This window comes from Scyliorhinus canicula, chromosome 13, assembly GCF_902713615.1.
Source record: "Scyliorhinus canicula chromosome 13, sScyCan1.1, whole genome shotgun sequence".
Taxonomy (NCBI): domain Eukaryota; kingdom Metazoa; phylum Chordata; class Chondrichthyes; order Carcharhiniformes; family Scyliorhinidae; genus Scyliorhinus; species Scyliorhinus canicula.
In genome coordinates this window covers 135696368-135722612 of record NC_052158.1, presented here as the reverse complement: position 1 = coordinate 135722612, position 26245 = coordinate 135696368, and the positions used below count along the sequence as shown (strand labels likewise).

At 45.3% G+C, this 26245-nt stretch overlaps 1 protein-coding gene across 5 annotated transcripts in view; it reads right to left on the bottom strand.

Moving 5' to 3' along the window:
- Positions 1 to 20992, bottom strand: part of mffa (mitochondrial fission factor a) — a 42610-nt gene extending 21618 nt beyond the window's left edge. For 3 of the 5 annotated variants that reach the window (XM_038815907.1, XM_038815908.1, XM_038815911.1), the window contains exons 1-4: positions 20712 to 20992; positions 16189 to 16406; positions 9779 to 9942; positions 109 to 197 (exon numbers count right to left, since the gene is read on the bottom strand). In XM_038815907.1, coding sequence (XP_038671835.1) covers positions 109 to 197; positions 9779 to 9942; positions 16189 to 16406; positions 20712 to 20845 — 605 coding nt within the window. In that variant the 5' untranslated portion in view covers positions 20846 to 20992. Of the gene's footprint in view, positions 1 to 108; positions 198 to 9778; positions 9943 to 16188; positions 16407 to 20284; positions 20306 to 20711 lie in introns of those variants that run through there. The other 2 variants (XM_038815912.1, XM_038815909.1) reach the window with 2 other exon arrangements.
- Between the last annotated feature and the right edge of the window lie 5253 nt (positions 20993 to 26245).

The following is a 26245-nucleotide window of genomic DNA, read 5'->3' as shown; positions in this document are numbered from 1 at the left end:
CCAGGCTGAGAAAGAGTGCACCAAATAACAAAGGAATACCATAGAGGAAGTAAGAAAAAGATTACTGAAACTTTCAATCGAACTGAATATTGTCCAAGACCTACTCACATGGATTCTGTTCTGATAAGTTGCCCATTCTGTCGAGCAGCATTTTCGCTCATTGAACGCTCCCTCCGCACACGACTATGTGAACGAACCTGAAAAGAAGGTATTCAGTAAGCAGACAAATTTGTCTAATTATTTCCAAGTTATAAACTTAACTTAGTAAACAACCTCTTTCTTTCAGAGGAATCATTCAACCAACGGTCAAGACATTTCTTTCTTGAAGATAGTTTGATAATCAAATCAGCAACTTCTCTCCTTCTGCAATCCTCATTTCGTTTTTTCTCCTCTTCCTGTTCTACCTGATCCTTTTATTATCCTTGATACAGAAACATATGCTTTTTAAAATTATTTAGAATTTATGGCCTCTCATTAAATTTTGGATATGTTTCTAAGTCCAGACCCCCCCCCCCCCCCCCCCCCCCCCCCCCCAAAAAAAAAACAACAAATGCTTTTTCAGCACCAACCCAGGCAATAATCCATCTCTATATTCCTGGAAAGACTTTCTGGCATAGAATTAGTTTAAACAGAAGACTACAAGCACAAACCTCGCCTCGTGCTACTATAGCATTAGAAAGTGGCAGTACTTTAAATAATTGAAGAAAGCATTAGACAGCAATTGTGGCAGAAGGTTATAGAATTAAAGGAAGACTGAATTTATCAAGAAATCCAAAGAATATATTAGCTCATGTGGTATCTGTGGAGGACATGAGAAATGGACAATGCTCTGGAGTCTCACGAAAGTGTCTTGAGATTTTAAGTTTCTAAATAGAAAGTTAACTTAAAAAAATAAATGAAGTGGGTAGAATAGACTCCATAATCAGGTACACTATATGTGGTGTGTATAGAAATGGGCTTGATAGGCTGAATAAACTTGTTCTTCGCTTTTTGTTCCTGTGACAGAGGAACACAATTTTCCATTGTGCCATGTGAAAGAGCCAATCTCTAAATCACCTTCACACCCTCAATGTGTATTGGTGTAAACAACTGCAAATGGTTGAGGTATGACAAGGAATAACTACATTGCCAAAGAACCTATAGGTCATGCTACATTTAGCTAAGCTGGCTCAAGTTCCTAGATTTTCCTGTGAGAATTTAGCTCTAATCATTTTAAGGCAAGTGACTGCTCAATAAAACATTTAGTTACTAACAACTTTCCAAATCATTTCTTAATGTTCTCGTGTCTCGCAGTGGCATACTAATAACTCAAGTCTACCATAAACCCAATCACACTGTCAAGATACCTGGACTACCAATCTTTCAATTATCCCTGCACCCTCCAATTGGTTTCCATCACCCTCATTAGAAGAGTCGACTCCAGTAGTGACAAGAGACATCTATAACAAGAACTTTGCCACATCAAGTCTACATTTTTTTTAATCAAACAATTTTATGGAGGTATTTTTCGGCATTGTAAACAGTTACAGATAGCACAAAAAAAGCAAAGAAGGCAAAAATGTGGAAACATCAACGTAAAATCAATACTTCAATCAACCATACTGCCCGCTCCTCTCCCATCGACACTACCCGCCTATTTATCCCTCCTACTCTCCACTAATTCCCCCCCCCCCCCCCCAAACGCTCACTCTCCCGCGAAGAAGTCGATGAATGGTTGCCACCTTCGGGCGAACCCCAGTACAGATCCCCTCCAGGCGAACTTAATTTTTTCCATACCCAGAAAACTTGACATATCCGAAAGCCATAACTCGGTCTTCGGAGGTTTTGAGTCCCTCCGTGCCAGCAGTATTAGTCGCCAGGCTATCAGGGAAGCAAAGGCCAGAACATCAGCCTCTTTCTCACCCTGGACTCCCGGGTCTTCCGAAACCCCAAAAATTGCCACCCCTGGATCCATCACCGCCCTTGTTTTTAGCACCCGGAGCATGATCCCCGCAAATCCCTCCCAGTACCCCCTAAGCTTAGGACATGCCCAAAACATGTGAACGTGGTTTGCTGGTCCTCCCCCGCATCTAGCGCACCTATCCTCTACCCCAAAGAATTTGCTCATCCGAGCTACCGTCATGTGGGCCCGGTGAACGACCTTAAATTGAATCAGGCCGAGCCTGGTGCATAGAACATAGAACAGCACAGCACAGAACAGGCCCTTCGGCCCTCGATGTTGTGCCGAGCAATGATCACCCTACTCAAACCCACGTATCCACCCTATACCCGTAACCCAACAACCCCCCCCCCCCCCCCCCCCCCCCCCCCCCCTAACCTTACTTTTTAGGACACTACGGGCAATTTAGCGTGGCCAATCCACCTAACCCGCACATCTTTGGACTGTGGGAGGAAACCGGAGCACCCGGAGGAAACCCACGCACACACGGGGAGGACGTGCAGACTCCAAACGTGCATGTTGCGGTTGAATTTACCCTACTCAGGGCTTCTGCCCACAGCCCGTCCTCCATCTCCCGCCAAGCTCCTCCTCCCATTTGAACATAGAACATAACAGCACAGTACGGGCCCTTCGGCCCTCGATGTTGCGCCGACCTGTGAAACCATCTGAAGCCTATCTGACCTACACTATTCCATTTTCATCCATATGCCTATCCAGTGACCACTTAAATGCCCTTAAAGTTGGCGAGTCTACTACTGTTGCAGGCAGGGCGTTCCACACCCCTATTACTCTCTGAGTAAAGAAACTGCCTCTGACATCTGTCCTATATCTACCACCCCTCAATTTAAAGCTATGTCCCTTCGTGTTGGTCATCACCATCCGAGGAAAAAGACTCTCACTGTCCACCCTATCTAACCCTCTGACTATCTTATATGTCTCTATTAAGTCACCTCTCAGCCTTCTCCTATCTAACGAAAACAACTTCAAGTCCCTGAGCCTTTCCTTGCAAGACCTTCCCTCCATACCAGGCAACATCCTAGTAAATCTCCTCTGAACCTTTTCCAAAGCTTCCACATCCTTCCTATAATGTGGTGACCAGAACTGCACGCAGTACTCCAGGTGCGGCCGCACCAGAGTTATATACAGCTGCAGCATGACCTTGTGGCTCCGAAACTCAATCCCCCTGCTGATAAAGGCTAGCACACCATATGTCTTCTTAACAGCCCTATTAACCTGGGTGGCAACTTTCAGGGATTTATGTACCTGGATGCCGAGATCTCTCTGTTCATCTACACTACCAAGAATCTTGCCATTAGCCCAGTACTCTGCATTCCTGTTACTCCTTCCAAAGTGAACCACCTCACACTTTTCCGCATTAAACCCCATCTGCCACCTCTCAGCCCAGCTCTGCAGCTTATCTGTGTCCCTCTGTATCCTATAACATCCTTCAGCACTACCCACAACTCCACCGACCTTCGTGTCATCTGCAAATTTACTAACCCATCCTTCTACACTCTCTTCCAGGTCATTTATAAAATGACAAACAGCAGTGGCCCCAAAACAGATCCTTGCGGTACTCCACTAGTAACTGAACTCCAGGATGAACATTTGCCATTAACCACCACCCTCTGTCTTCTTTCAGCTAGCCAATTACTGATCCAAACCGCTAAATCATCTTCAATCCCATACATCCTTATTTTCTGCAATAGCCTACCGTGGGGAACCTTATCAAACGCCTTACTGAAATCCATATACACCACATCAACCGCTTTACCCTCATCCACCTGTTTGGTCACCTTCTCAAAAAACTCTAAGGTTTGTGAGGCATGACCTACCCTTCACAAAACCGTGTTGACTATCGCTAATCAACTTGTTCTTTTCAAGATGATTATAAACCCTATCTCTTATAACCTTTTCCAACATTTTACCCACAACCTAAGTAAGGCTCACGGGTCTATAATTACCAGGGTTGTCTCTACTCCCCTTCTTGAACAAGGGAATTTGAGTTTGAGTTCCTCCGTCTGGGACTCTTCCCCCTTCATGAGCACCTTATAAATGTCTGAGACTCTACCCTCTCCTCCTACTCCTCTAGAGATTATTCTGTCTTGGATCCCTATTGGCGGGAGGCGTGGGAAGGATGGGACCTGTCTGCGGACAAAGTCCTGCATCTGTAAGTACCTGAAATCATTTCCCCTTACCAGACCAAACTTCTCCTCCAAGCCCCTCAGACTCGCAAAGCTCCCCTCCAGGAACATATCGCCCACCCTCTTCACCCCCACCCGCCGCCATGTTCGAAACCCCCCATCCATGCTCCCAGGGGCAAACCGATGGTTATCACATATTGGTGCCCAGACAGACGCACCCACCTCCCCTACATGCCTCCTCCACTGGCCCCATATCCGCAGGGCCTCCCCCACTACCGGGCTGGTGGAGTACCTGGCCGGTGACAGCGGTAGGGGAGCCGTGACCAGGGCTGCCAAACTGGTCCCCCTGCACGAAATCGCCTCCACCCGCTCCCAAATAGACCCCGTACCCACCATCCACTTCCTTATCATGGCTATGTTAGCCGCCCAGTAGTAGTTGATCAGGCTCGGCAATGCCAGCCCTCCCTCGCTGCGGCTCCTCTCAAGCATCGCCTTCTTCACCCGCGGGGATTTTCCCACCCAGACAAAGCTCTTGATTATTTTGCCAGTCCTTTTGAAGAAGGACTGTGGGATAAAGATCGGGAGGCACTGGAAAATGAACAGGAATAGAACATAGAACAGTACAGCACAGAACAGGCCCTTCGGCCCTCGATGTTGTGCCGAGCAATGATCACCCTACTCAAACCCACGTATCCACCCTATACCCATAACCCAACAACCCCCCCTTAACCTTACTCTTTAGGACACTACGGGCAATTTAGCATGGCCAATCCACCTAACCCGCACATCTTTGGACTGTGGGAGGAAACCGGAGCACCCGGAGGAAACCCACGCACACACGGGGAGGACGTGCAGACTCCACACAGACAGTGACCCAGCCAGGAATCGAACCTGGGACCCTGGAGCTGTGAAGCATTTATGCTAACCACCATGCTACCGTGCTGCCCTATCTAGGGAGGATTGTCATCTTTCTCGTCTGCACCCTCCCCGCCAGTGACAGCGGGAGTGCAACCCATTTCCGAAACTCCCTCTTCATTTGTTCCACCACCCTGGTCAAATTTAACTGCTGCAACCTGCCCCAGTCTCGTGCCACCTGTATCCCCAAGTACCGGAAACTTTCCTCAACCAGCCTAAATGGCAGCTCCTTCAGTCTATTCTCCTGGCCCCTTGCCTGCACCACAAACATCTCACTCTTGGCCATATTTAATTTGTATCCTGAAAACCGGCCGAACTTCCTCAGTGTTTCCAGTATATTTTCCATCTCGGCCAGAGGGTCGGACACGTACAGGAGCAGGTCGGCCGCATAGAGAGAAACCCTATGTTCCACCCCGCCCCTCGCCATTCCCTTCCATCCCTTTGCAGCTCTCAACGCCATCGCCAACGGCTCTATGGCCAGCGCAAACAGCAACGGGGAGAGTGGGCATCCCTGTCTGGTCCCGCGATGTAGTCTGAAATAATCTGGCACTACCCTGTTCGTCCTAACGCTAGCTTTTGGGGCCTGGTACAGTAGTCTGACCCAATTCACCGGTCCCTCCCCGAACCTAAACCGTCCGAGCACCTCCCACAGATAGCCCCACTCCACCCGATCGAAGGCCTTCTCAGCGTCCATTGCTACCACTACCTCCTTGCCCATCGGAGGCATCATGATCATATTAAGCAATCTTCTCAAGTTAGCTGTCAGCTGCCTGCCTTTCATGAACCCTGTCTGATCGTCCCCAATCACCTCCGGTACGCAGTCCTCAATTCTAATTGCCAGGACCTTCGCCAGGAGCTTGGCGTCTACATTGATCAGGGAGATTGGTCTGTATGACCCGCAAGATTCCGGGTCCTTGTCACGCTTCAATATCAGCGAGATGGTGGCTTGCGACATCGTCGGCGGCAGGGTCTCTCTGTCCCATGCCTCATTATAAACCCTTGTCAAGACCGGTCCCACTAACTCCTAGAACTTCTTGTAAAACTCTACTGGGTATCCATCCGGCCCCGGGGCTTTTGCCGACTGCATGGCCTTTAGGCCCCCCAATACCTCCTCCACTCTAATCGGGTCCCCAGCCCGTCCACTAGTCCCCCACCTACTTTTGGGAATGTTAGCCCGTCCAGGAACCTTTTCATCTCCTCCGGCTGTTTTGGGGGCTCCGAAGTATACAGCTTACTATAGAAGTCCCTGAATACCTTATTCAGTCCTGCCGGGTCCTCCACTCTTCTCCTCACTCCATCAATCACTCTACTTATTTCCCTGGCCGCCTCCATCTTCCTGATTTGTTGAGCTAGCAATCTGCTGGCCTTCTCCCCATGCTCATACACCACTCCCCTCGCCTTCCTAAGTTGTTCCACGGCCCAACTTGTGGATAACGCCCCCAGTTCTGCCTGTAATCTCCGCCTCTCCCCGAGTAGGCCCTCCCCGGAGACCCCCGCATGCTCCTCGTCTATCCGATACATTTCCCTAACCAGTCTGTCCATTTCTGCTCTGTCCGCCCTGACTCTGTGGGCCCAAATGGAGATCAGCTCCCCCCTCACTACTGCCTTCAGCGCCCCCCACAGGGTCGCTGCTGAAACCTCCCCCGTATCGTTCACCTGCAAGTAGTTTTGCATACACTTCCGAAGTCTCTCACATGTCCCCTCCTCCGACAACAGTCCTACGTCTAACCTCCATTGCGGGCGTTGGTAATTCGCCCCCCCCCCCCCCCCCCCCCCGACCTGCAGGTCCACCCAGCGCGGGGCATGGCCCGAGATAGTGATTGCCGAGTAATCAAGTCTACATTTTAACTCAATAGGTCTCCTTTACACAAGATAACACACACCCACCTGCCACCCGCTCCATAACAACTACTTCTATGAAGATAAGAGACAGCCTCCCGCAGGCTACAATGTAAATTCAAGTCAGTAGACACAGAAACATAGAAAATAGCAGGAGGAGGCCATTCATCTCTTCAAACCTGCTCCATTATTCATTATGATCGAGGCTGATCATCCAAATCAATGTGAACTCCTAGGTTCCTGTTGACACACATTTGTTGAACAGAAGCAAACAACACTGACATCGCTCGTGGAACTTATCAGTCTGCGGATGATATCGCCATCTCCACTCTCAGAAGAGAATCTCCAAGCCACGCTCGACACCTTCATGGAAGCATACCAAATAATCAGTCTCAGCCTCAAAAACCTATGCTTCTATTTGGTTAGGATTGTATTTGCTGGAGTTCAGAAGAATGAGGAGGGATTTCACAGAAACCTATAAAATTCTAACAGGACTAGACAGGGTGGATGCAAGAAGGATGTTCCAGATGGTGAGGTGTCCAGAACTAGGGGCCGCAGTCTGAGGATACTGGGTAGATCATTTAAGACTCAGATGAGGAGAAATTTCTTCACCCAGAGAGAGTGGTGACCTGTGGAATTTGCTACCACAAAAAGCAGTTGAGGTCAAATCATTGTCTGTTTTCAAGAAGCAGTTAGATGTAGTACTTGGGACGAAGGAGATCAAAGAACATGGATGGAAGGCAGGATCAGGGACATGTGAAGATGGTGGTGTATGAAAAAAGTCAATGAATCGAGAATAATTTCTCACATACCTTCTATGGGAACCTGTGAGAATAATTTGTCACACCTCGCATGTGAATGATTTCTCCCCGTGGGAATGCGTTTGTGCCTGCAGAGGTCGGATGCACCAGAGAATGGTTTGAAGTGTGACACGAGTCACCCAAGAAACATTGTTCCCTCTTTCATATCCACAAAGACAAGAAAATACCTAACAATAAACCAGGAATTTACAGCATACCATTCAATTGCAAACTTGTCAGCAGTGGGGAAACAAGTAAGGAATGTTCAAAGTAATAGCCACTATACTCACTGGTCCAAATCTAGACTTATGTTATCCATCACGCACTGGCATACAAGACACATCAGGGGGACCATAGAGATCTACCAACAGCACACTGTCCCGAAGACATGTCACTAATGACAACTGACTAACCTTACTCATGAAACATATTACCCATCCATTCTGCACAGTTGACCAATCAGCAGTAACTGCAGTAATCATGCTAGGCTGACTAATCAGCAGTAGGATTCTGCCCATATTCTTATTCTCCACTAAATATAGCTACCTCTTTCACTTGTTTTAGTTATTCCTCCAGACAACGAGCAGAGTATGCTGCCCAAAACGTTTAGACTTGCCAATTATAAGGCACTCTGGAAGCAACAATTGCTCTTATCAAAGCAAATTTTACATGGTGTAAGCATAAAATCATCTTACTCATTTAGATTGGTTTGGATTGGATTGGATTTGTTTATTGTCACGTGTACCGAGGTACAGTGAAAAGTATTTTTCTGCAAGCAGCTCAACAGATCATTCAGTACATGGGAAGAAAAGGGAATTAAACAGAATTCAAGAAAATACATGAGAATACATAATAGGACAACACAATATATACAATGTACTACATAAGCATTGGCATCGGATGAAGCAGACACGGGTGTAGTGTTAATGAGGTCAGTCCATAAGAGGGTCATTTAGGAGTCTGGTGACAGTGGGGAAGAAGCTGTTTTTCAGTCTGTTCGTCCGTGTTCTCAGACTTCTGAATCTCCTGACCGATGGAAGAAGTTGGAAAAGTGAGTAAGCCGGGTGGGAGGGATCCTTGATTATGGTGCCTGCTTTCCCCCGGCAGCGGGAGGTGTAGATGGAATCAATGGATGGGAGGCAGGTTCGTGTGATGGACTGGGCGGTATTCACGACTCTCTGAAGTTCCTTGCGGTCCTGGGCCGAGCAGTTGCCATACCAGGCTGTGATGCAGCCCGATAGGATGCTCTCTATAGTGCATCTGTAAAAGTTGGTAAGGGTTAATGTGGACATGCCGAATTTCCTTAGTTTCCTGAGGAAGTAAAGGCGCTGTTGTGCTTTCTTGGTGATAGTGTCGACATGAGTGGACCAGGATAGAATTTTGGTGATGTGCACCCCTAGGAATTTGAAACTGCTCACCATCTCTACCTCGGCTCCGTTGATGCTGACAGGGGTGTGCACAGTACTTTGCTTCCTGAAGTCGATGACCAGCTCTTTAGTTTTGCTGGCATTAAGGGAGAGATTGTTGTCGCTGCACCACTCACTAGGTTCTCTATCTCACTCCTGTATTCGGACTCGTCGTTATTCGAGATCCGGCCCACTATGGTCGTATCGTCAGCAAACTTGTAGATGGAGTTGGAACCAAGTTTTGCCATGCAGTCGTGTGTGTACAGGGAGTAGAGTAGGGGGCTAAGTATGCAGCCTTGTGGGGCACCGGTACTGAGGACTATTGTGGAGGAGGTGTTGGTGTTCATTCTTACTGACTGTGGTCTGTTGGTCAGAAAGTCAAGGATCCAGTTGCAGAGTGGAGAGCCAAGTCCTAGGTTTTGGAGCTTTGATTTGAGCTTGGCTGGATACGAGCTGAATCACGCACAAATGTAACCAAATTGTAGGGGAGTCTTCAGTCATTAGTGTTTCCCAATAAGAAGCTTCAATTAAATACAGAAAGACTATAACACACTGAGTAACTAAGAAACACATACATTTTGGGTTCTGCATCATCAAAATGGAAGTGGTAAATCATTACTCTGAGCTCTAGCTGCTGCAGAGAAACCCTGACACATGACAAAGAGAAATGCATGTAAAAATAATATTGCATATTTTGCTGCACAGGAGACTCTGCTTGTATCATTAACTACTTACTTCCTCATTCTGTGGTGTTGGAGCAACAGGTTGCTCAAGATCCAAGAAATCTAAAGGTTGCTCACTTAAAGTGAGTACACGAGGCGGGGTTTTCAATGCCAAAGGTTCTGTAGAGTTTAATGTCATAAGATCAAGATCCCTCGGTCTGGAATTGTTATGGTCACCTAGAACAACAACCAGCACAGTTTGTCACACTTTAGAAGGTTTTTTAGGATCACACAATTACCAAAACGAACATGTAAACAGTGACACAATAATCATCAAACACTAATTGCAAGTAGATAAAAGTTCTACCAGCCAAAAATTGGCCAGTACTTCACTGAAAATGCAGAACCATCAGTAAGATTTGGAATGGAGGAGGAAGATTTTAGCAGCACAGTAGCTCTACTATTTTTCTTTTGGATCCAGAAGATTTTAAAAAAGATCATAAACACAAATCTCTGTTCAGAATTGTAAATTATTTTAGATCAATCACAAGTATGCATGGAAACATACCACTTGGCCACTTGTTCATAGTTGCCCTTTACACACTGCTCTCCTTTGTTCTACCATTTATTTCTTTATGTGCCACTATCAGCACCCTCGACATCTTTGTCTATCTTCACCTATCACTGGCCCCTATCCATCCCCATCGCTCCACTCCGCTACTATAGTATAAATCTGACCCCATTTCCAGTACTCTCTAGCTTTGAGAGTCATCCAGACTCAAAATGTCAGCTCCCTTTTCTCTTCACAGATGCTGTCAGACCTGCTGAGAATGTCCAGTATTTTCTGTTTTTGCTTCAGATTCCACCATCCACAGTAATTTGCTTTTATAATATTTAGTGTACTAATTTACCAAAATCAAAGTGAAAATAAACAGGATTACTATTGTCAGCACCTCAAAAGATAACATTCCAAAAATCAGCTGCGTGCTTCACAAATAATATAAATTTTCATTTTTACATCTTAAAGGTCCTTTGCCCTTGAGCCAGTAATTTGGGATTCAAGTCCCACTCCAGGCTTTGATGACCAAGGAAGGTGCATTCATAATGTGGCCAAACAGGTTGAGTATTGGGTATCTGTGTGATGGAAATAAAATTGGAGCCACCAACATCACTATTCATTGCTCTGGACTACAACATGCGTGCAAAGATTCATGTTGCCACAGCAACTCTGACTTGTTGACAACTGGTTGGCTCAGCTGGCTGGACAGTTGGTGTGGATCAGACTGGCGCTGACAGCACGGGTTTCGATCCTTTCCAGCAGTCATGGATTTGGGACCTAACTCATCATCCTACCTGTGGTCAAGATTGCAGCGCTGTGGGTCGGACCTACCTTCGGACAGAAAACTGAACAAGTAGTTTTGCTTCCTCCTTCAGCATTAACATTAAACATTTACACCCATTTTCGTATCTGTAAAGAATACAAGACCATTCGAAATAGGAGATGTAGGCATAAGGCTGCACCATTTAATAAGATCATGGCTGGTTTTCTATTTCAAAAGAGCCCTCCAAGATAGAGAATTCCGAATACAAGTGTAATATTTTGTCTAGGCCAGTGCCTCCACCCCTTTCCCTCAGAAGGAGGGACATAACTGATAGAAAACCTTCAAGTTAATAGTTCTGTAACTTTATGCTTTGACTAAATTAAGATAACTGGACAAAGGATTTTTTGATGTTACTGATTACATTCTGGATGAGGGTATAAATGGAATAAAAACACTGTTGGGACAAATACCCACTTTAAAAAAATTTGTATCAAGCTAGAATTAAAAAAAATTTTTTTTTTTTTTTTTTTTTTAAAAGAGTACCCAATTATTTTTTTTCCTGCACATCATTGGGTTGTGGGGGTGAAATCCATGCAGAGATAGGGAGAATGTGCAAACTTCACAGGGTCAGTGACCCAGGGCTGGGATTATACTAGGTTATAATTTGCATGGGTTGCATCTGAACTTCCCTTCCTCTCGCAACCCACTGAATACTTTTATTACTACTCCAGATCAAGGATATTTGTGAATATAAATTCAATACAAATGTTTCCTGAACAGCACTCTCTGCCCACAGTGGAAGTGGTCAAAGTGCTACTTTCAGGTTAGAGGAAGATGGGACAGCATAGAACAAACCCACCCACCCTCCAGACTGGGGAGGAGCTGAGTGGGGCAAAAATAAGTTTTATCTTCCCACACTGACTACATTTCAAAAGTAATTAATGACAAGTGCCTCAGAATCGGACATTGTGAAAGGTTCTGTATAAATGCAAGCCTTCGTTCCAGGCTTGGTTTTAAAAATAAGATTTAATTAAGCACCTATGGTTTCCTCCCACAAGTCCCGAAATGCATGCTGTTAGGTGAATTGGATATTCTGAATTCCCCCTCTGTGTACCCGAAGAGGCGCCGGAATGTGGCGACTAGGGGCTTTTCACATTAACTTCATTGCAGTGTTAATGTCAGCCTCAGTGAACTTGAAAAGCTCGATCAAAGGAGCTGACTATTCAGGTCTACCAGGTAGCTGGGGTAATTCTGAAAATCCAGCAGTCTGTTGCATGGGAACACGCTAGACAATTTGGAGATTGGCAGGGGAGGATTTCTGTGAGACGAATCAATGAAGGTATCCAGTAAGGTCTGAAATCGACCAGTTTTAAAGGCTGGTGCTCTTTTCTCTAGAAATGAAGTAATGAAGTGCTTTGAGAGGTTGATCATGAAGCGCATCACCTCCATACTCCCAGAACGCATACTCCCAATCCACTGCAATTTGCATACCGTCGCAACCAGTCCACAGCAGACTCCATTTCTCTGGCCCTACACTCATCCCTAGAGCATCTCGACAACAAGGACTCCTACATCAGACTCCTATTTATTGACTACAGCTCCGCTTTCAACACCATAATCCCAGCCAAGCTCATATCAAAGCTCCAAAATCTAGGACTTGGCTCCCCACTCTGCAACTGGATCCTCGATTTTCTGACCAACAGATCACAATCAGTAAGAATGAACGACAACACCTCCTCCACAATAGTCCTCAATACCGGGGCCCCGCAAGGCTGCTTACTTAGCCCCTACTCTACTTCCTGTACACACACGACTGCGTGGCAAAATTTGGTTCCAGCTCCATCTACAACTTTGCTGACGATACGACCATAGTGGGCAGCGCGGTAGCGTAAGTGGCTAGCACTGTGGCTTCACAGTGCCAGGTTCGATTCCCCACTGGGTCACTGTCTGTGCGGAGTCTGCACTTACTCCCCGTGTCTGCGTGGGTTTTCTCCGGGTGCTCTGGTTTCCTCTCACAGTCCAAAGACGTGCAGGTTAGGTGGACTGGCCACGATAAATTGCCCATAGTGACCAAAAAAGGTTGAGGGGTTATTGGGTTACGGGGATAGGGCGGAAGTGAGGGTTTAAGTGGGTCGGTGCAGACTCGATGGTCCGAATGGCCTCCTTCTGCACTGAATGTTCTATGTTCTAGTGGGCCGGATCTCGAATGACGAAGAGTCAGAATACAGGAGGGAGATTGAGAACCTAGTGGAGTGGTGCAGCGACAACAATCTCTCCCTCAATGCCAGCAAAACTAAAGAGCTGCTCATTGACTTCAGGAAGCAAAGTACTGCACACACGCCTGTCAGCATCAACGGGGCCGAGATGGTGAGCAGTTTCAAATTCCGAGGGATGCACATCTCCAAAAATCTGTCCTGGCCCACCCACGTTGATGCTACCACCAAGAAAGCACAACAGTGCCTATACTTCCTCAGGAAACTAAGGAAATTTGGCATGTTCACATTAACCCTTACCAACCTTTACAGATGCACCATAGAAAGCATCCTATCTGGCTGCATCACAGCCTGGTATGGCAACTGCTTGGCCCAGGACCGCAAGAAACTTCAGAGAGTCGTGAACACCGCCCAGTCCATCACACGAACCTGCCTCCCATCCATTGACTCCATCTACACCTCCCGCTGCCTGGGGAAAGTGGGCAGCATAATCAAAGACCCCTCCCACCCGGCTTACTCTCTCTTCCAACTTCTTCCATCAGGCAGGAGATACAAAAGTCTGAGAACACGCTTCTTCCCCGCTGTTACCAGACTCCTAAATTATCCTCTTATGGACTGACCTTATTAACACTAGAACATAGAAAAATACAGCACAGAAAAGGCCCTTCAGCCCACGATGTTGTGCCGAACCTTTGTCCTAGATTAATCATAGATTATCATAGAATTTACAGTGCAGAAGGAGGCCACTCGGCCCACCGAACCTGCACCGGCCCCCGGAAAGAGCACCCCACCCGAGGTCAACACCTCCACCCTATCCCCATAACCCAGTAACCCCACCCAACACTAAGGGAATTTTTGGACACTAAGTGCAATTTATCATGTCCAATCCACCTAACCTGCACATCTTTGGACTGTGGGAGGAAATCGGAGCACCCGGAGGAAACCCACGCACACACGGGGAGGATGTGCAGACTCCGCACAGACAGTGGCCCAAGCCGGAATCGAACCTGGGACCCTGGAGCTGTGAAGCAATTGTGCTAGCCACAATGCTACCGTGCTGCCCTTAAGAACAAATTAATCTACACTCCATTATTCTACCATAATCCATGTACCTGTCCAATAGCCGCTTGAAGGTCCCTAATGTTTCCGACTCAACTACTTCCACAGGCAGTGCATTCCATGCCCCCACTACACTCTGGGTAAAGAACCTACCTCTGACATCCCCCTATATCAGGGGTGGGCAAACTTTTCCGTGCAAGGGCCGCATTCAGAAATTCACAATTCACAAAGGGCCGCATAGTATATTAAGTAAAATAATTACTTCACCCGGTTATGATTGTGGGCGCCTCATATAGAACATGGAACAGTACAGCACAGAACAGGCCCTTCGGCCCTCGACGTTGTGCCAAGCAATGATCACCCTACTCAAGTCAACGTATCCACCTATACCAGTAAGTAACCCAACAGCCCCCCCACCCATTAACCTTTAAAAAAAATTAAAAAAAAAAAAAAAATTAAAAAAAAAAAAATTTTTTTTTTTTTTTTTTTTAATGACTTGGTGGGCCGCAGAAATACCTTTGGCGGGCCGCATGCGGCCCGCGGGCCGTAGTTTGCCCACCCCTGCCCTATATCATCCACCATTCACCTTAAATTTATGTCCCCTTGTAATGGTTTGTTCCACCTGGGGAAAAAGTCTCGGACTGTCTACTCTATCTATTCCCCTGATCATCTTATAAACCTCTATCAAGTCTCCCCTCATCCTTCTCCGTTCTAATGAGAAAAGGCCTAGCACCCTCAATCTTTCCTCGTAAGACCTACTCTCTATTCCAGGCAACATGCTGGTAAATCTCCTTTGCACCTTTTCCAAAGCTTCCACATACTTCCTAAAATGAGGCGACCAGAACTGCACACAGTACTCCAAATGTGGCCTTACCAAGGTTTTGTACAGCTGCATCATCACCTCATGGCTCTTAAATTCAATCCCTCTGCTAATGACACCCGGTATGCTTCATCCGATGCCGGTGCTTACGTAGTTACATTGTATACCTTGTGTTGCCCTATTATGTATTTTCTTTTATTCCCTTTTCTTCCCATGTACTTAATGGTCTGTTGAGCAGCTTGCAGGAAAATACTTTTCACTGTACATCGGTACACGTGACAATAAATAAATCCAATCCAATAAAAGGAAAGGCTCAGAAATGACCGAATAGAGATCGAAAATTATGGAAAGGTTTGGCAGGGTAGATGTAGAGGAAGTGTTTCAATTTGTGGGTTTGACAGTGGGGGGCACGGTAGCACAGAGGGGGGCACGGTGGCACAGTGGGCAGCACAGTTGCTTCACAGGGTCCCAGATTCAATTCCCGGCTTGGGTCAATGCTTGTGCGGAGTTTGCACTTTCTCCCTGTGTCTGTGTGGGTTTCCTCCGGGTGCTCCGGTTTCCTCCCACAGTCCAAAAATGTACAGGCTAGGTGGATTTGCATTGATAAATTGCCCTTAGTGTCCAAAAAGGTCGGGTTGGGTGGGGTTACTGGGTCACGGGGATAGGGTGGGGGTGTGGGCTTAGGTAGGGTGCTCTTTCCAAGGGCTGGTGCAGACTCGATGCACCGAATGGCCTCCTTCTGCACTGTAAATTCTATGTTCTATGACCAGACCAGCAGCCATTAATATAAGAAAGTACTAAGAGAGAGAGTGGTGGGAATGTGGAACTTGCTACCAAATAGTGTGAGTGAGGTGATTAGCATAGGTAAATTTAAGAGGAAACTAGATAGGTAAATGATTGAGAAAGGAATAGAAACATATGCTGATGGGGTTAGATGAAGCAGGAGGATGTTTGTATGGAGCATCAACACCAGTTTAGACAGATTGGGCCAAATGGTTTATTTCTATGCTGTACATTTAATGCAAATCAATTGCTGCATATTTCTAAAGTTGTAGCCTTAATACAGTACCTGCTATAAAAATCCTTTCTGGCACCTCCATCACAACTGTAGGGGTCTGATAATCTCCTTTTGCCCACTTGTCTTCAACATCCTCTGCTGCAACCTGTAGCTTCTCAGGAACTCTCATTTGCTGGCTAATGCCTTCAGTGTAATCCATTTCATACTGGATGCGGTTAATTTCTGCCATGTCAGCGGTGGGAGAAGGAAACGCTGCGACGTTCATGATACTGAAAGTAATAATGACTATCAGAGCAAGGCATGGTAACCATAATGGAAGTTAAAAGTTAGTTAAAACAGAATCTCAACTGCCAGACAATACATACAAAATTGAAATCTCTGGTTTCATCGGTCCTAAACAGTTCGGAAATCTGAGAAGTTAGCTAACAGAACTAGATCAGATTAGCTACTGTTCCTTGATTTACAATCTACATATGCTACTGCAGCATTGCCACTTGTGCTTCATAAAAGCATGATGGCAATGTGTGAATTCTCCAACTGCCCAGTTCACTATAGATTTTGCAATACTTGAGTTGTCTCTGGAGACACCAATTAGAGCTACATAACACAACAGTAAATTGCATTTATATAGAAGCTTTAGCATCATAAAATGTCTCAAGGTACTTCATAAAGGCACATTCAACAGAAAAACATTATGTTGGATCAAGGAAGGAGATATTAGGCTTAAGGATGGAATTCCACAGTGTGAGGTACAGATGGCTGAACGCAGTTGCAATTTGTATGGCAAAGGAGAGGGAGTGCAGAAAAGTGAAATACTGTTGGTCACAAAGATGGCAGCAGTGGGTGCCACCTGGCGTGGTGAATTACTAATGTCCCAAGAGCAGATTGGATCAACTGCTAATATTACCATCACATTATATAACACCGGAGCGTATAATTCTTGTAATTACAACCTACAGCATAATGCAGTCATACCATTATAGTTTTAACTATCAACACTATTAAGTCAGTGAATCAGCAAATGAAAGGCATGAATTTAAGATCATGGCCAGTTGTGTGTTTGTTTGTACAGAGGGTTGATGGGATTTGGAAACCCCTGCCAGAAACAGTGTTGACAGCAGCACACAGAGCACTGTAAAGGAAAGTGGATGAATAGTAAAAAAAATCTAAAGTGGTATGGGGAATAAAGGTGGGAATTTGCCCAAATGATTAACTCTTTCAGTGTTCTCTTAGGTACGATAGTTCTTCTCTACGCTGTAAAATTTCACTCCTTTCATACAGAGTGGCATAGTTTCAAATTATAAATATATTTGGTCTTGTTATTAACTATTAGTTAGCTCAGTTGGCTAGTGTGTGGTTCAGAATAACATCAACAGCATGTGTTTGATTCCTGTACTGGCTGCAGTTGACTTGGAACCTGTCTTCACACTCTGTCCACGACAGTGGAAGACAATGGCAAAAAGAACTGCCATGAAAACAGCTCAGGACGAAGTATCAGCAGACAGCGAGCCAAGGCAGCACGGTAGCATTGTGGATAGCACAATCGCTTCACCGCTCCAGGGTCCCAGGTTCGATTCCGGCTTGGGTCACTGTCTGTGCAGAGTCTGCACATCCTCCCCGTGTGTGCGTGGGTTTCCTCCGGGTGCTCCGGTTTCCTCCCACAGTCCAAAGATGTGCGGGTTAGGTGGATTGGCCATGATAAATTGCCCTTAGTGTTGGATGGGGTTACTGAGTTATGGGGATAGGTGGAGTTGTTGACCGTGGCTAGGGGGTAGGGTGCTCTTTCCAAGAGCCGGTGCAGACTCGATGGGCCGAATGGCCTCCTTCTGCACTGTAAATTCTATGTAAAAAAAAAAAACCACACATGACATTATTATAACGGGAGTCAGATTTTCAAAATGTCAAAAAATATTAACTCAGGTCGAGGATGGATGTAACCAATCAGTCGGAGGTAAATTAACAAAATATGAACAAATATATAAAGAGGAAAATTAATTACTTCTGTGCCTGTGCCCATTAGTGCTGCACTATATGGAATTTAACAGCACAGGAGGCCATTCGGCCCATCGGGTCTGCACCGGCCTTGGAAAGAGCATCCTACTTGAGTCCACACCTCCACCCTATCCCTGTAACCCAGTAACCTCACCTAACCTTTTGGAAACCAAGGGGCAATTTAGCATGGCCAATCCACTTAATTGGACTATGGGAGAAAGCCGGAGCACCCGGAGGAAACACACACACACACACACATGGGGACCACACAGTCAGCAGAGGCTGGGAACCTGAAGCTGTGAGGCAGCCTCAATGACTGCCTGAATGAGTGTGCTACCATTGAGAACAAGAGGTGAAATTAAATAACTATCTCTTTCAGAGGATAACAATATGTCGCACAAATCTCATCCTAATTCTCTAATATTTACTGAAGCAGCACAAGGAAGGTACTTCTTATTTGAAGAAAACTACTGGGCCACAAATTGATCTCAAAAGTATTGTAACAGTTTATAAGCTGAGGAAATACAATCACTTGTTAGGAATATGTTACGGTACCTGAACCAGACTCCAATTTATTTTAGGAAACTGGATGAGACCCCAATAAATCTTCAATTTTTAAACTGTTAGAAAAGGATACTTTGCTCAAGGAATTATTCCACTGACAACCAGAGATCTTTTATATTAAAATAAACTTTACTATTAACACAGGATTAACCCCATTAACATCCAAGGAAAACACAACTTTTCAATTCACAGTTAAACATTTCTTGAAAAAGAAGTCTTTGCGCTTAATTTCCCATCTACATATGACATTAAGCAAAAATCCACACACACAGGTCAAATGCCACTTATTAATAAAGTTAACACTGAGTGGCTTACAGATTTATTCACAAAGTTCTTGGGAAAGAAGCTTTCAGAAGTCAGTCTCTGAGAAACACACCTCTCTTGCTCAGAACCCAGAGCAGAACTCTAAAAATAAAAACAAATTACTGCGGATGCTGGAATCTGAAACCAAAAAGAAAATGCTGGAAAATCTCAGCAGGTCTGGCAGCATCTGTAGGGAGAGAGAAAAGAGCTAACGTTGATTCCAGATAATCCTTTGCCAAGCGGGTCACCTGGACTCGAAATGTTAGCTCTTTTCTCTCCCGACAGATGCTGCCAGACCTGCTGAGATTTTCTAGCATTTTCTTTTTGGTTTCGAAAAATAAAACCTGCAGGCACAGGCCAGGGCTGAAAGCTAAACTAAAATAGACCCAGCCCCTCCCATGAATAACATCACATCCTGCTGAGCTGTTAACCCCTTAATCACAGCTTAACCTAGTACCTGGTTACCTTAACCCAAGTTCTTTTAATAACATGACTGCAAGAGACACATAATATAATATATATAAAAATTTCCTACATTCATCACAAATGCCAATCAGTACACAGCAGCACCATGGTTACTGAGCCCCTCTCCATGTGTTTCACATTGGAACAGTTAGTGTTCACAATATTCCTCTCTAACCTCTATCACATGCAGTGTATTTACATGTTGTCACCTGAATCCATGGGATACAATTTCCACATAACTGAGACCATAGCTTAAGTATGTGCATACCTAAACTAGAATTATTGCATCAATGCAAACATTAGTAAAAGGAAAAACAACTCAGATGAAAATAGAAATGAAAACTAAAGCAAAACCAAAATGATGCACCAAATATTAAAATCGTCCTGACATATTCGGTCCTGACAAGGAATGACATTGTGAAAGTAATTATCTACAACAGTTAGCTATCTGCAAATCTTTGGCATCGAAGGCCAAATTTAAAGCACTTCACCATGACTACAATACTTTCGCCTGCAAGTTGCCATTTAAAAATATCCATTCTGAAACCTCTGACAAAACTGCACCGTAACTAACTCCCAGAAACCTACGTAACACCACTAATTTTCTCCTATAGTTTTTTTGAGATCACCCTTGTTTATATTCAAGTTCCAGTCTCCCCAACTGTGTGGAAACTATGGATATGACCACCATACTTTCCCAGATTCCTCATTGATAGCCTCTTGCCCCAGACCCCTGAAAACAGCACACATCCCCACACACTTTACTTATATTCATTTCCACCTTCAGTAGCCTCCCTAAAATTGCTTTGATCGTTTCATTCACCTGCTGCACAGCGTTGGAACACTTTTCTTAAGCTGAAGACGACATCATACAGTATCACAGATGTACGATATAGGTGAGATGTACAGAAACGGTTGCTCCTCTACCCCTGCACAAGGTGGACTGCCGGGTGTCCAGTGGACCAGGATAATTGCACAGGCAGATTGGTCAATGGGCCTAGCATCAGGCTTCGACCTCAAGGGGCAACCCCCCAACAGATTGGAACAAGATTAACAAATCCTGCACCAGCCAGCTGCATCCGCCGAGTGGTGAAGCTGTCGGGCCAGATGGGGAAAGGAAGGGTCAAGTCGTGCCCTTCACTGGGATTTATTCTAACGTTATTTATCTGGTACGGTTTCTGTGAGGAGTTTTACCCAAAGGCTCCCCCCGCCCCCGGTTATCTTTCCCAGCCTGCTGCCCTTGTGTTTACCTCCACTTGGTCAGACCTTCACTGGGAAGCGAGAAGAGGCCGGGGCTCCAACTCGACTTCAAGGCCGCAGCTTCCGAGTTGAGAACGAAAGTTATTTCTTTTTCCGGGTTCAGATCGGGAGTTGGCCGAATCATACGTGATCACCGCGCAGGAGCCATTTGGAAAAGGCTGACGCCGAGCGGCCGGTTCTTCCCACCGGCGGGGAGGGTAAGCGGCTGACAGACCAACCAGCCTCCGGAGCAGAAAGACTGCCCGCCCGCACTGCGCATGCTCGTCAACCGCCTCCATGCGCATGCGTCCCACATGCCAGCGCACAGGGAGAATGTGGGTGTGTCTTAGGGTTGGATTAGGATGCATTTGATTATTGTCACGTGTACTGAGGTACAGTCAAAAGTATTGTTTTGCGTACAGTTCAGACATCTTCCATACATGAAAAAAAAATAATCGGTATTGTTTATCTATACAGATTGTGGTCTCTGGGTCAGAAAGGCGAGGATCCAGTAGCAGAGGGAGGAATCAAGATGGAAGTTTTGGAACTTTGGTCTGAGTATGGCTGGGATTATGGTGTGGAAGGCAGCGCTGTCACCGATGAATAGGAGTCTAACGTAGGAGTCCTTGTCAAGATGCTCCAGGGATGAGTGTAGGGCCAGGGAGATGGCGTCTCCTGTGGATCGGTTGCGGTAGTATGCAGTGGACCCAGGCATTCTGGGAGTATGGAGTTGATGTGACTCATCACCAACCTCTCGAAGCACTTCATAGTGATCAATGTTAAGGCCACCGGACTATAGTCTGAGCATCTTCAGTCTGTGCGCATTCAGGATCCTGACCTTCCTGTTGCTTGCCATTTTAACAAAAGACCCTGCCCCCATGCCCACATGTCTGTTCTTGGCCTGTTGCAATGTATTGTGAAGCGCAACGCAAACTGGAGGAACAACATCTCATCTTCCGGTTAGGCACGCTACAGCCATCCGGCCTGAACATTGAATTCAACAACTTCAGATGATCAGCCCCACCTCGACCCATTGGTTTTCATTTCATTTTAACTGTCTTTTACCATTTCTTTCTTTATATACATTTAATTTTCCCCCCTCAATCTTATCCACCTTTCCTGCACCTTTCTCCTCTTTGCTTCCCCCTTCCCCTCCCCCCACACCTACAGTTCATCCTCTGATGTTAGTTTCTCTGCTGTTTGACCTTTCACATCTTTTGTCCTCCCTGGGGACTGCCATTAACACTCTTTCCCCTTGGTATCTGTGGCCATTAGCACCCGGTTTCCCTGGGTTTCTGTGGCTATGACTCATCTTTCATTCTCACTCCACAAATTTCCCACTTTCTCTGTCTGTTTGCTTTAACAAAGAGTCATCGGACTCGAAACGTTAGCTCTTTTCTCTCCTACAGATGCTGCCAGACTTGCTGAGATTTTCCAGCATTTTCTCTTTCGTTTCAGATTCCAGCATCCGCGGTAATTTGCTTTTCTCCGGACTATAGTCAATGATCGCCTGATTCATCTTTGGAACTGGTATGATGGTTTATGATGTGTGTGAGAGGATTATTGACAAAGAATGCCTGTAATTATTAACACTAAATCAAGCGCAGAATTGAATCGCATTCAGATAAAGAAAGAGGAAGATAAGGAAAGAAGGGGTGGCACTGTGATTAGCACTTCTGCCTCAGTGCCAGGGACCCGAGTTAGATTCCGGCTTTGGGTGACTGGAGTTTGCACGTTCTCCCCGTATCTGTGTGGGTTTCCTCTGGGTGCCCCGGTTTCTTCCCACGGTCCAAAGATGCGCAGGTTTGATGGATCGGTCTAGCTAAATTGCCCCTTAGTGTTCAGGGATGTACAGGTTAAATTACGGATTTAAGGGTATGGAGTGGATTGGTGCAGACTCAATGGGCTAAATAGCCTCCTTCTGCACTGTAGGGATTCTATGAGAAAGGTTCAAGTTTCTTTCATTTCTGTTTGAGATTATGTGTGGATGACAGTCTATTGCAAGATTATATTGGAAACAGTTTCAGAGAATGTATTAAGTCCTTCACGCAGATAACTATTTTAAATCAAAATATTATGGCACCATTGCGTATCAATCCAAAATGCCAGTCTGAAACTTCACCAAAATGCAGGACTAATGTCAGTGAGCACTTTAAACAAACCATGATCAATAAGGATCTTTTCGAAATGTCCTGTGGAGCTGGTTTTGAGTGATTAGTGGCTCGATACTGGGCAAGTTGGTTTGGGAGAGGATACTGCTGTTGGACAACCTTTCCCGTGGGCGGCATGGTATCACAGTGGTTAGCACTGTGGCTTCACGGCGCCAGGGACCCGTGTTTGATTCCCGGCTTGGGTCACTGCCTGTGCCTTCTCCCAGTGTTTGCCTGGGTTTTCGCTGGGGCTCCGGTTTCCTCCCACAAGTCCCAAAAGACGTGCTTGTTAGGTGAATTGGACATTCTGAATTTTCCCTCTGTGTACCCGAACAGACGCAGGAATGTGTGGTGACGAGTGGATTTTCACAGTAACTTCATTGCGGTGTTAATGTAAGCCTACTTGTGACACTAATAAAGATTATTATTACCTGGACTTGGAGGATCTTGCGAAGGCACTGCTGCTGGTGCTTCGCCAATGCATGCCTATTGTAGGTTGTGCACGTCTACAAAGCATGCAAAAGTGTGCGTGCGGATCAATACTGCCCGTAAACCTCAGCCTTGGTCTCGGGTTTGAGACCATGATCTTAAAATACCCTTTTCCTCAGTTGTTTGAAGGCTGAACTGAAACATTAAAGGTGATGATGAATTTTGTCCTCTGTGTCTAGCTTTGTCAAGACTTCCGAAGCAACTGCTCTACTCGGAACTTGGTTGTAGCAGGAGTCTCCCAGGAGGACAGTGAAAAAGCTTTAAGGGTGTACTTAAAGTATCCTTATGAAGACAAACATACCTCGACTCATGGGAGACCCTGGCTTGTGATTGACCAAATGGAGAAGGCTCATTTGTAGGGCCTTTTGACCCATTGGGTCTGCACCAGCCCTCTGAAAGAGTACCTGGGTGCACTTCCCCACCCTATTGCATAACCCGTGCATTGATCATGGCTAATTCACTTAACCTGCACATCTTTGGACAGTTGGGAAATTTTGCATGGTCAATCCATCTAACCTGCATATCTTTGGACTGTGCAAGGAAACTGGAGCACCCGGAGGAAACCCACGCAGACATACAGGGAACATGCAAACTCTACACAGTCATCCAAGGCGGAATCAAACTTGGGTCCCTGGCACTGTAAGGCAGCAGTGCTAACCACTGTGGCACCGTGCCGCCCTTATATGATCTAACTGAAGTTCAATTATTAACACGATTTCCTTGGATTTTCAGTTCTATCCTTTTAGAAAGGAACCATAGATCTTGGCTTCTGTTATTTATGCTCTTATTAATCTGTATGGCTGCTTTTAGTGATTTTGTGTAGCTGTGCCCTTTGATCCCTTTGCTCCTCTACCCCATTCAGACTCTTATTATCCAAGCAATATGTGGCCTCATTATGCCTTTAAATTGCACCACGTTCTATCTATATATTGAAATTCAGTTGCCAGCTACATGCACCTTCTGTAAACTGATTAATGTTTGCCAAAACAAAATTCTCCAGATGCTGGAAATCAATGATAAATTCTGATGAAAGATTATTGATCTGAATTATTAACTCTGTTAACCTGCTGCGTAATGTCTTCCACTATTTTGTCACTTTTCTTTTTATGAACTACATCTCCCAATTTGGTGTAATCCACAAATTCTGAAATTATACTTCTGATTCTTGAGTCCAAATCATTAATGTAAATTGTGAACAACATTGATCCCAGTACTGATCCCTGTGGAACATCACATTTGCCAGTCTATGGTGTTATCTTTGACACTTGGTCTTTGTTTTCAGTTCGTAGCTAGCTTGCTAACTCCTGACTCCACAAGTTCTGGCTTTACTCTGTGTGGGCAGTCCGGTAGCACAGTGGGTAGCACTATTGCTTCACAGCTCCAGGATCCCAGGTCCGATTACCGGCTTGGGTCACTGTCTGTGTGGAGTCTGCACATTCTCCCTGTGTCTGCTTGGGTTTCCTCCGGGTGATCCGGTTTCCTCCCACCAGTCCCGAAAGACGTGCTTGTTTGGTGAATTGGACATTCTGAATTTTCCCTCTGTGTACCCGAACAGGTGCCAGAATGTGGCAAATAGGTGCTTTTCACATTAACTTCATTGCAGTGTTAATGTAAGCCTATTTGTGACAATAAAGATTAGAACAAAGAGAACAAAGAAAATTACAGCACAGGAACAGGCCCTTCGGCCCTCCCAGCCTGCGCCAATCCAGATCCTTTATCTAATCCTGTCTCCTATAAAGAACAAAGAAAATTATGATTATAGTCTTGAGTTTATCAAAGGCCTTTTGAAAATCCAAATATATTACACCTATTGAATTACCTTTGTCTACTCATTCTATTATTTCTTAAAATAATTCAGTAAGTTTGGTCAAGCATGATCTTCCATTCCGAGATTCCATTATCTCTCTTACCACTGATATTAAGCTAATTGGTCTGTAGTTCCTGGGACTTATTCTATCTCCCGTTTTAAAAATAGGAAACATATAAGCAGTCCACCAGGCCTCTGATACTATTCCCCTTTTGAATGAATTGTTATATTTATATGAGGTAATTCATCCATCTTCTACAGGCCATGTACACTGACTTTATCACAGAATATACTGAATCTCCTAAGGAAGAATTCAGCATAAATAAATATACTGTGTTCCCCAAAGATAATTATAAGGAACATTTCTGGAATATCCATTCAGCCCGCATCTCTTCTGTAATATCCAAGCTTGCTGCCCTGTACACACTTTTGAGGGTGGCCTATTATGTGGTTATCCTAGTCTCTTGATCATGTGTGTTTTGAAGTGCTATACACCAGGAGAACTGGCTGTGCTACCATTTAAATGATGTGGCGATGCTGGCATTGGACTAGGGTGAGCACAGTAAGAAGTCTTCCAACACCAGGTTAAAGTCCAACAGGTTTGTTTTCAATCACTAGCTTTCGGAGCACTGCTCCTTCCTCAGGTGAAGGAACACCTGAGGAAGTAGCAGTGCTCCGAAAGCTAGTGGTTTGAAACAAACCTATTGGACTTTAACCTGGTGTTGGAAGACTTCTTACCATTTCAATGAGCATTATCGTACAATCACAGTGTGTGTGTGTGTGTGTGTAGATTGGGCTACAGACTCCTGAAGCTCAGCTCCCATGACTAAATGTAACTTGTTTATATACTTAAAACACACCCTAAGAAGGAGACTTTGCTTATTTTCTGAAGAGGTAATACATGTCACTCGTTGCGCTTATAGAGGTTTAATTTTCACTGAGGTTCTCTTGATTGTCCACCGCAACATCAGTGAAAGATCATCAAGGGTTTTCAGAGATTTTCTGCATGATGTTCCAGCTGATGGCTGGGAGAACCCTGGGAAAATGAATGGCAATACTTTAATTTGATGTGCCTAGAACAGAACTATACGAGGCTGGA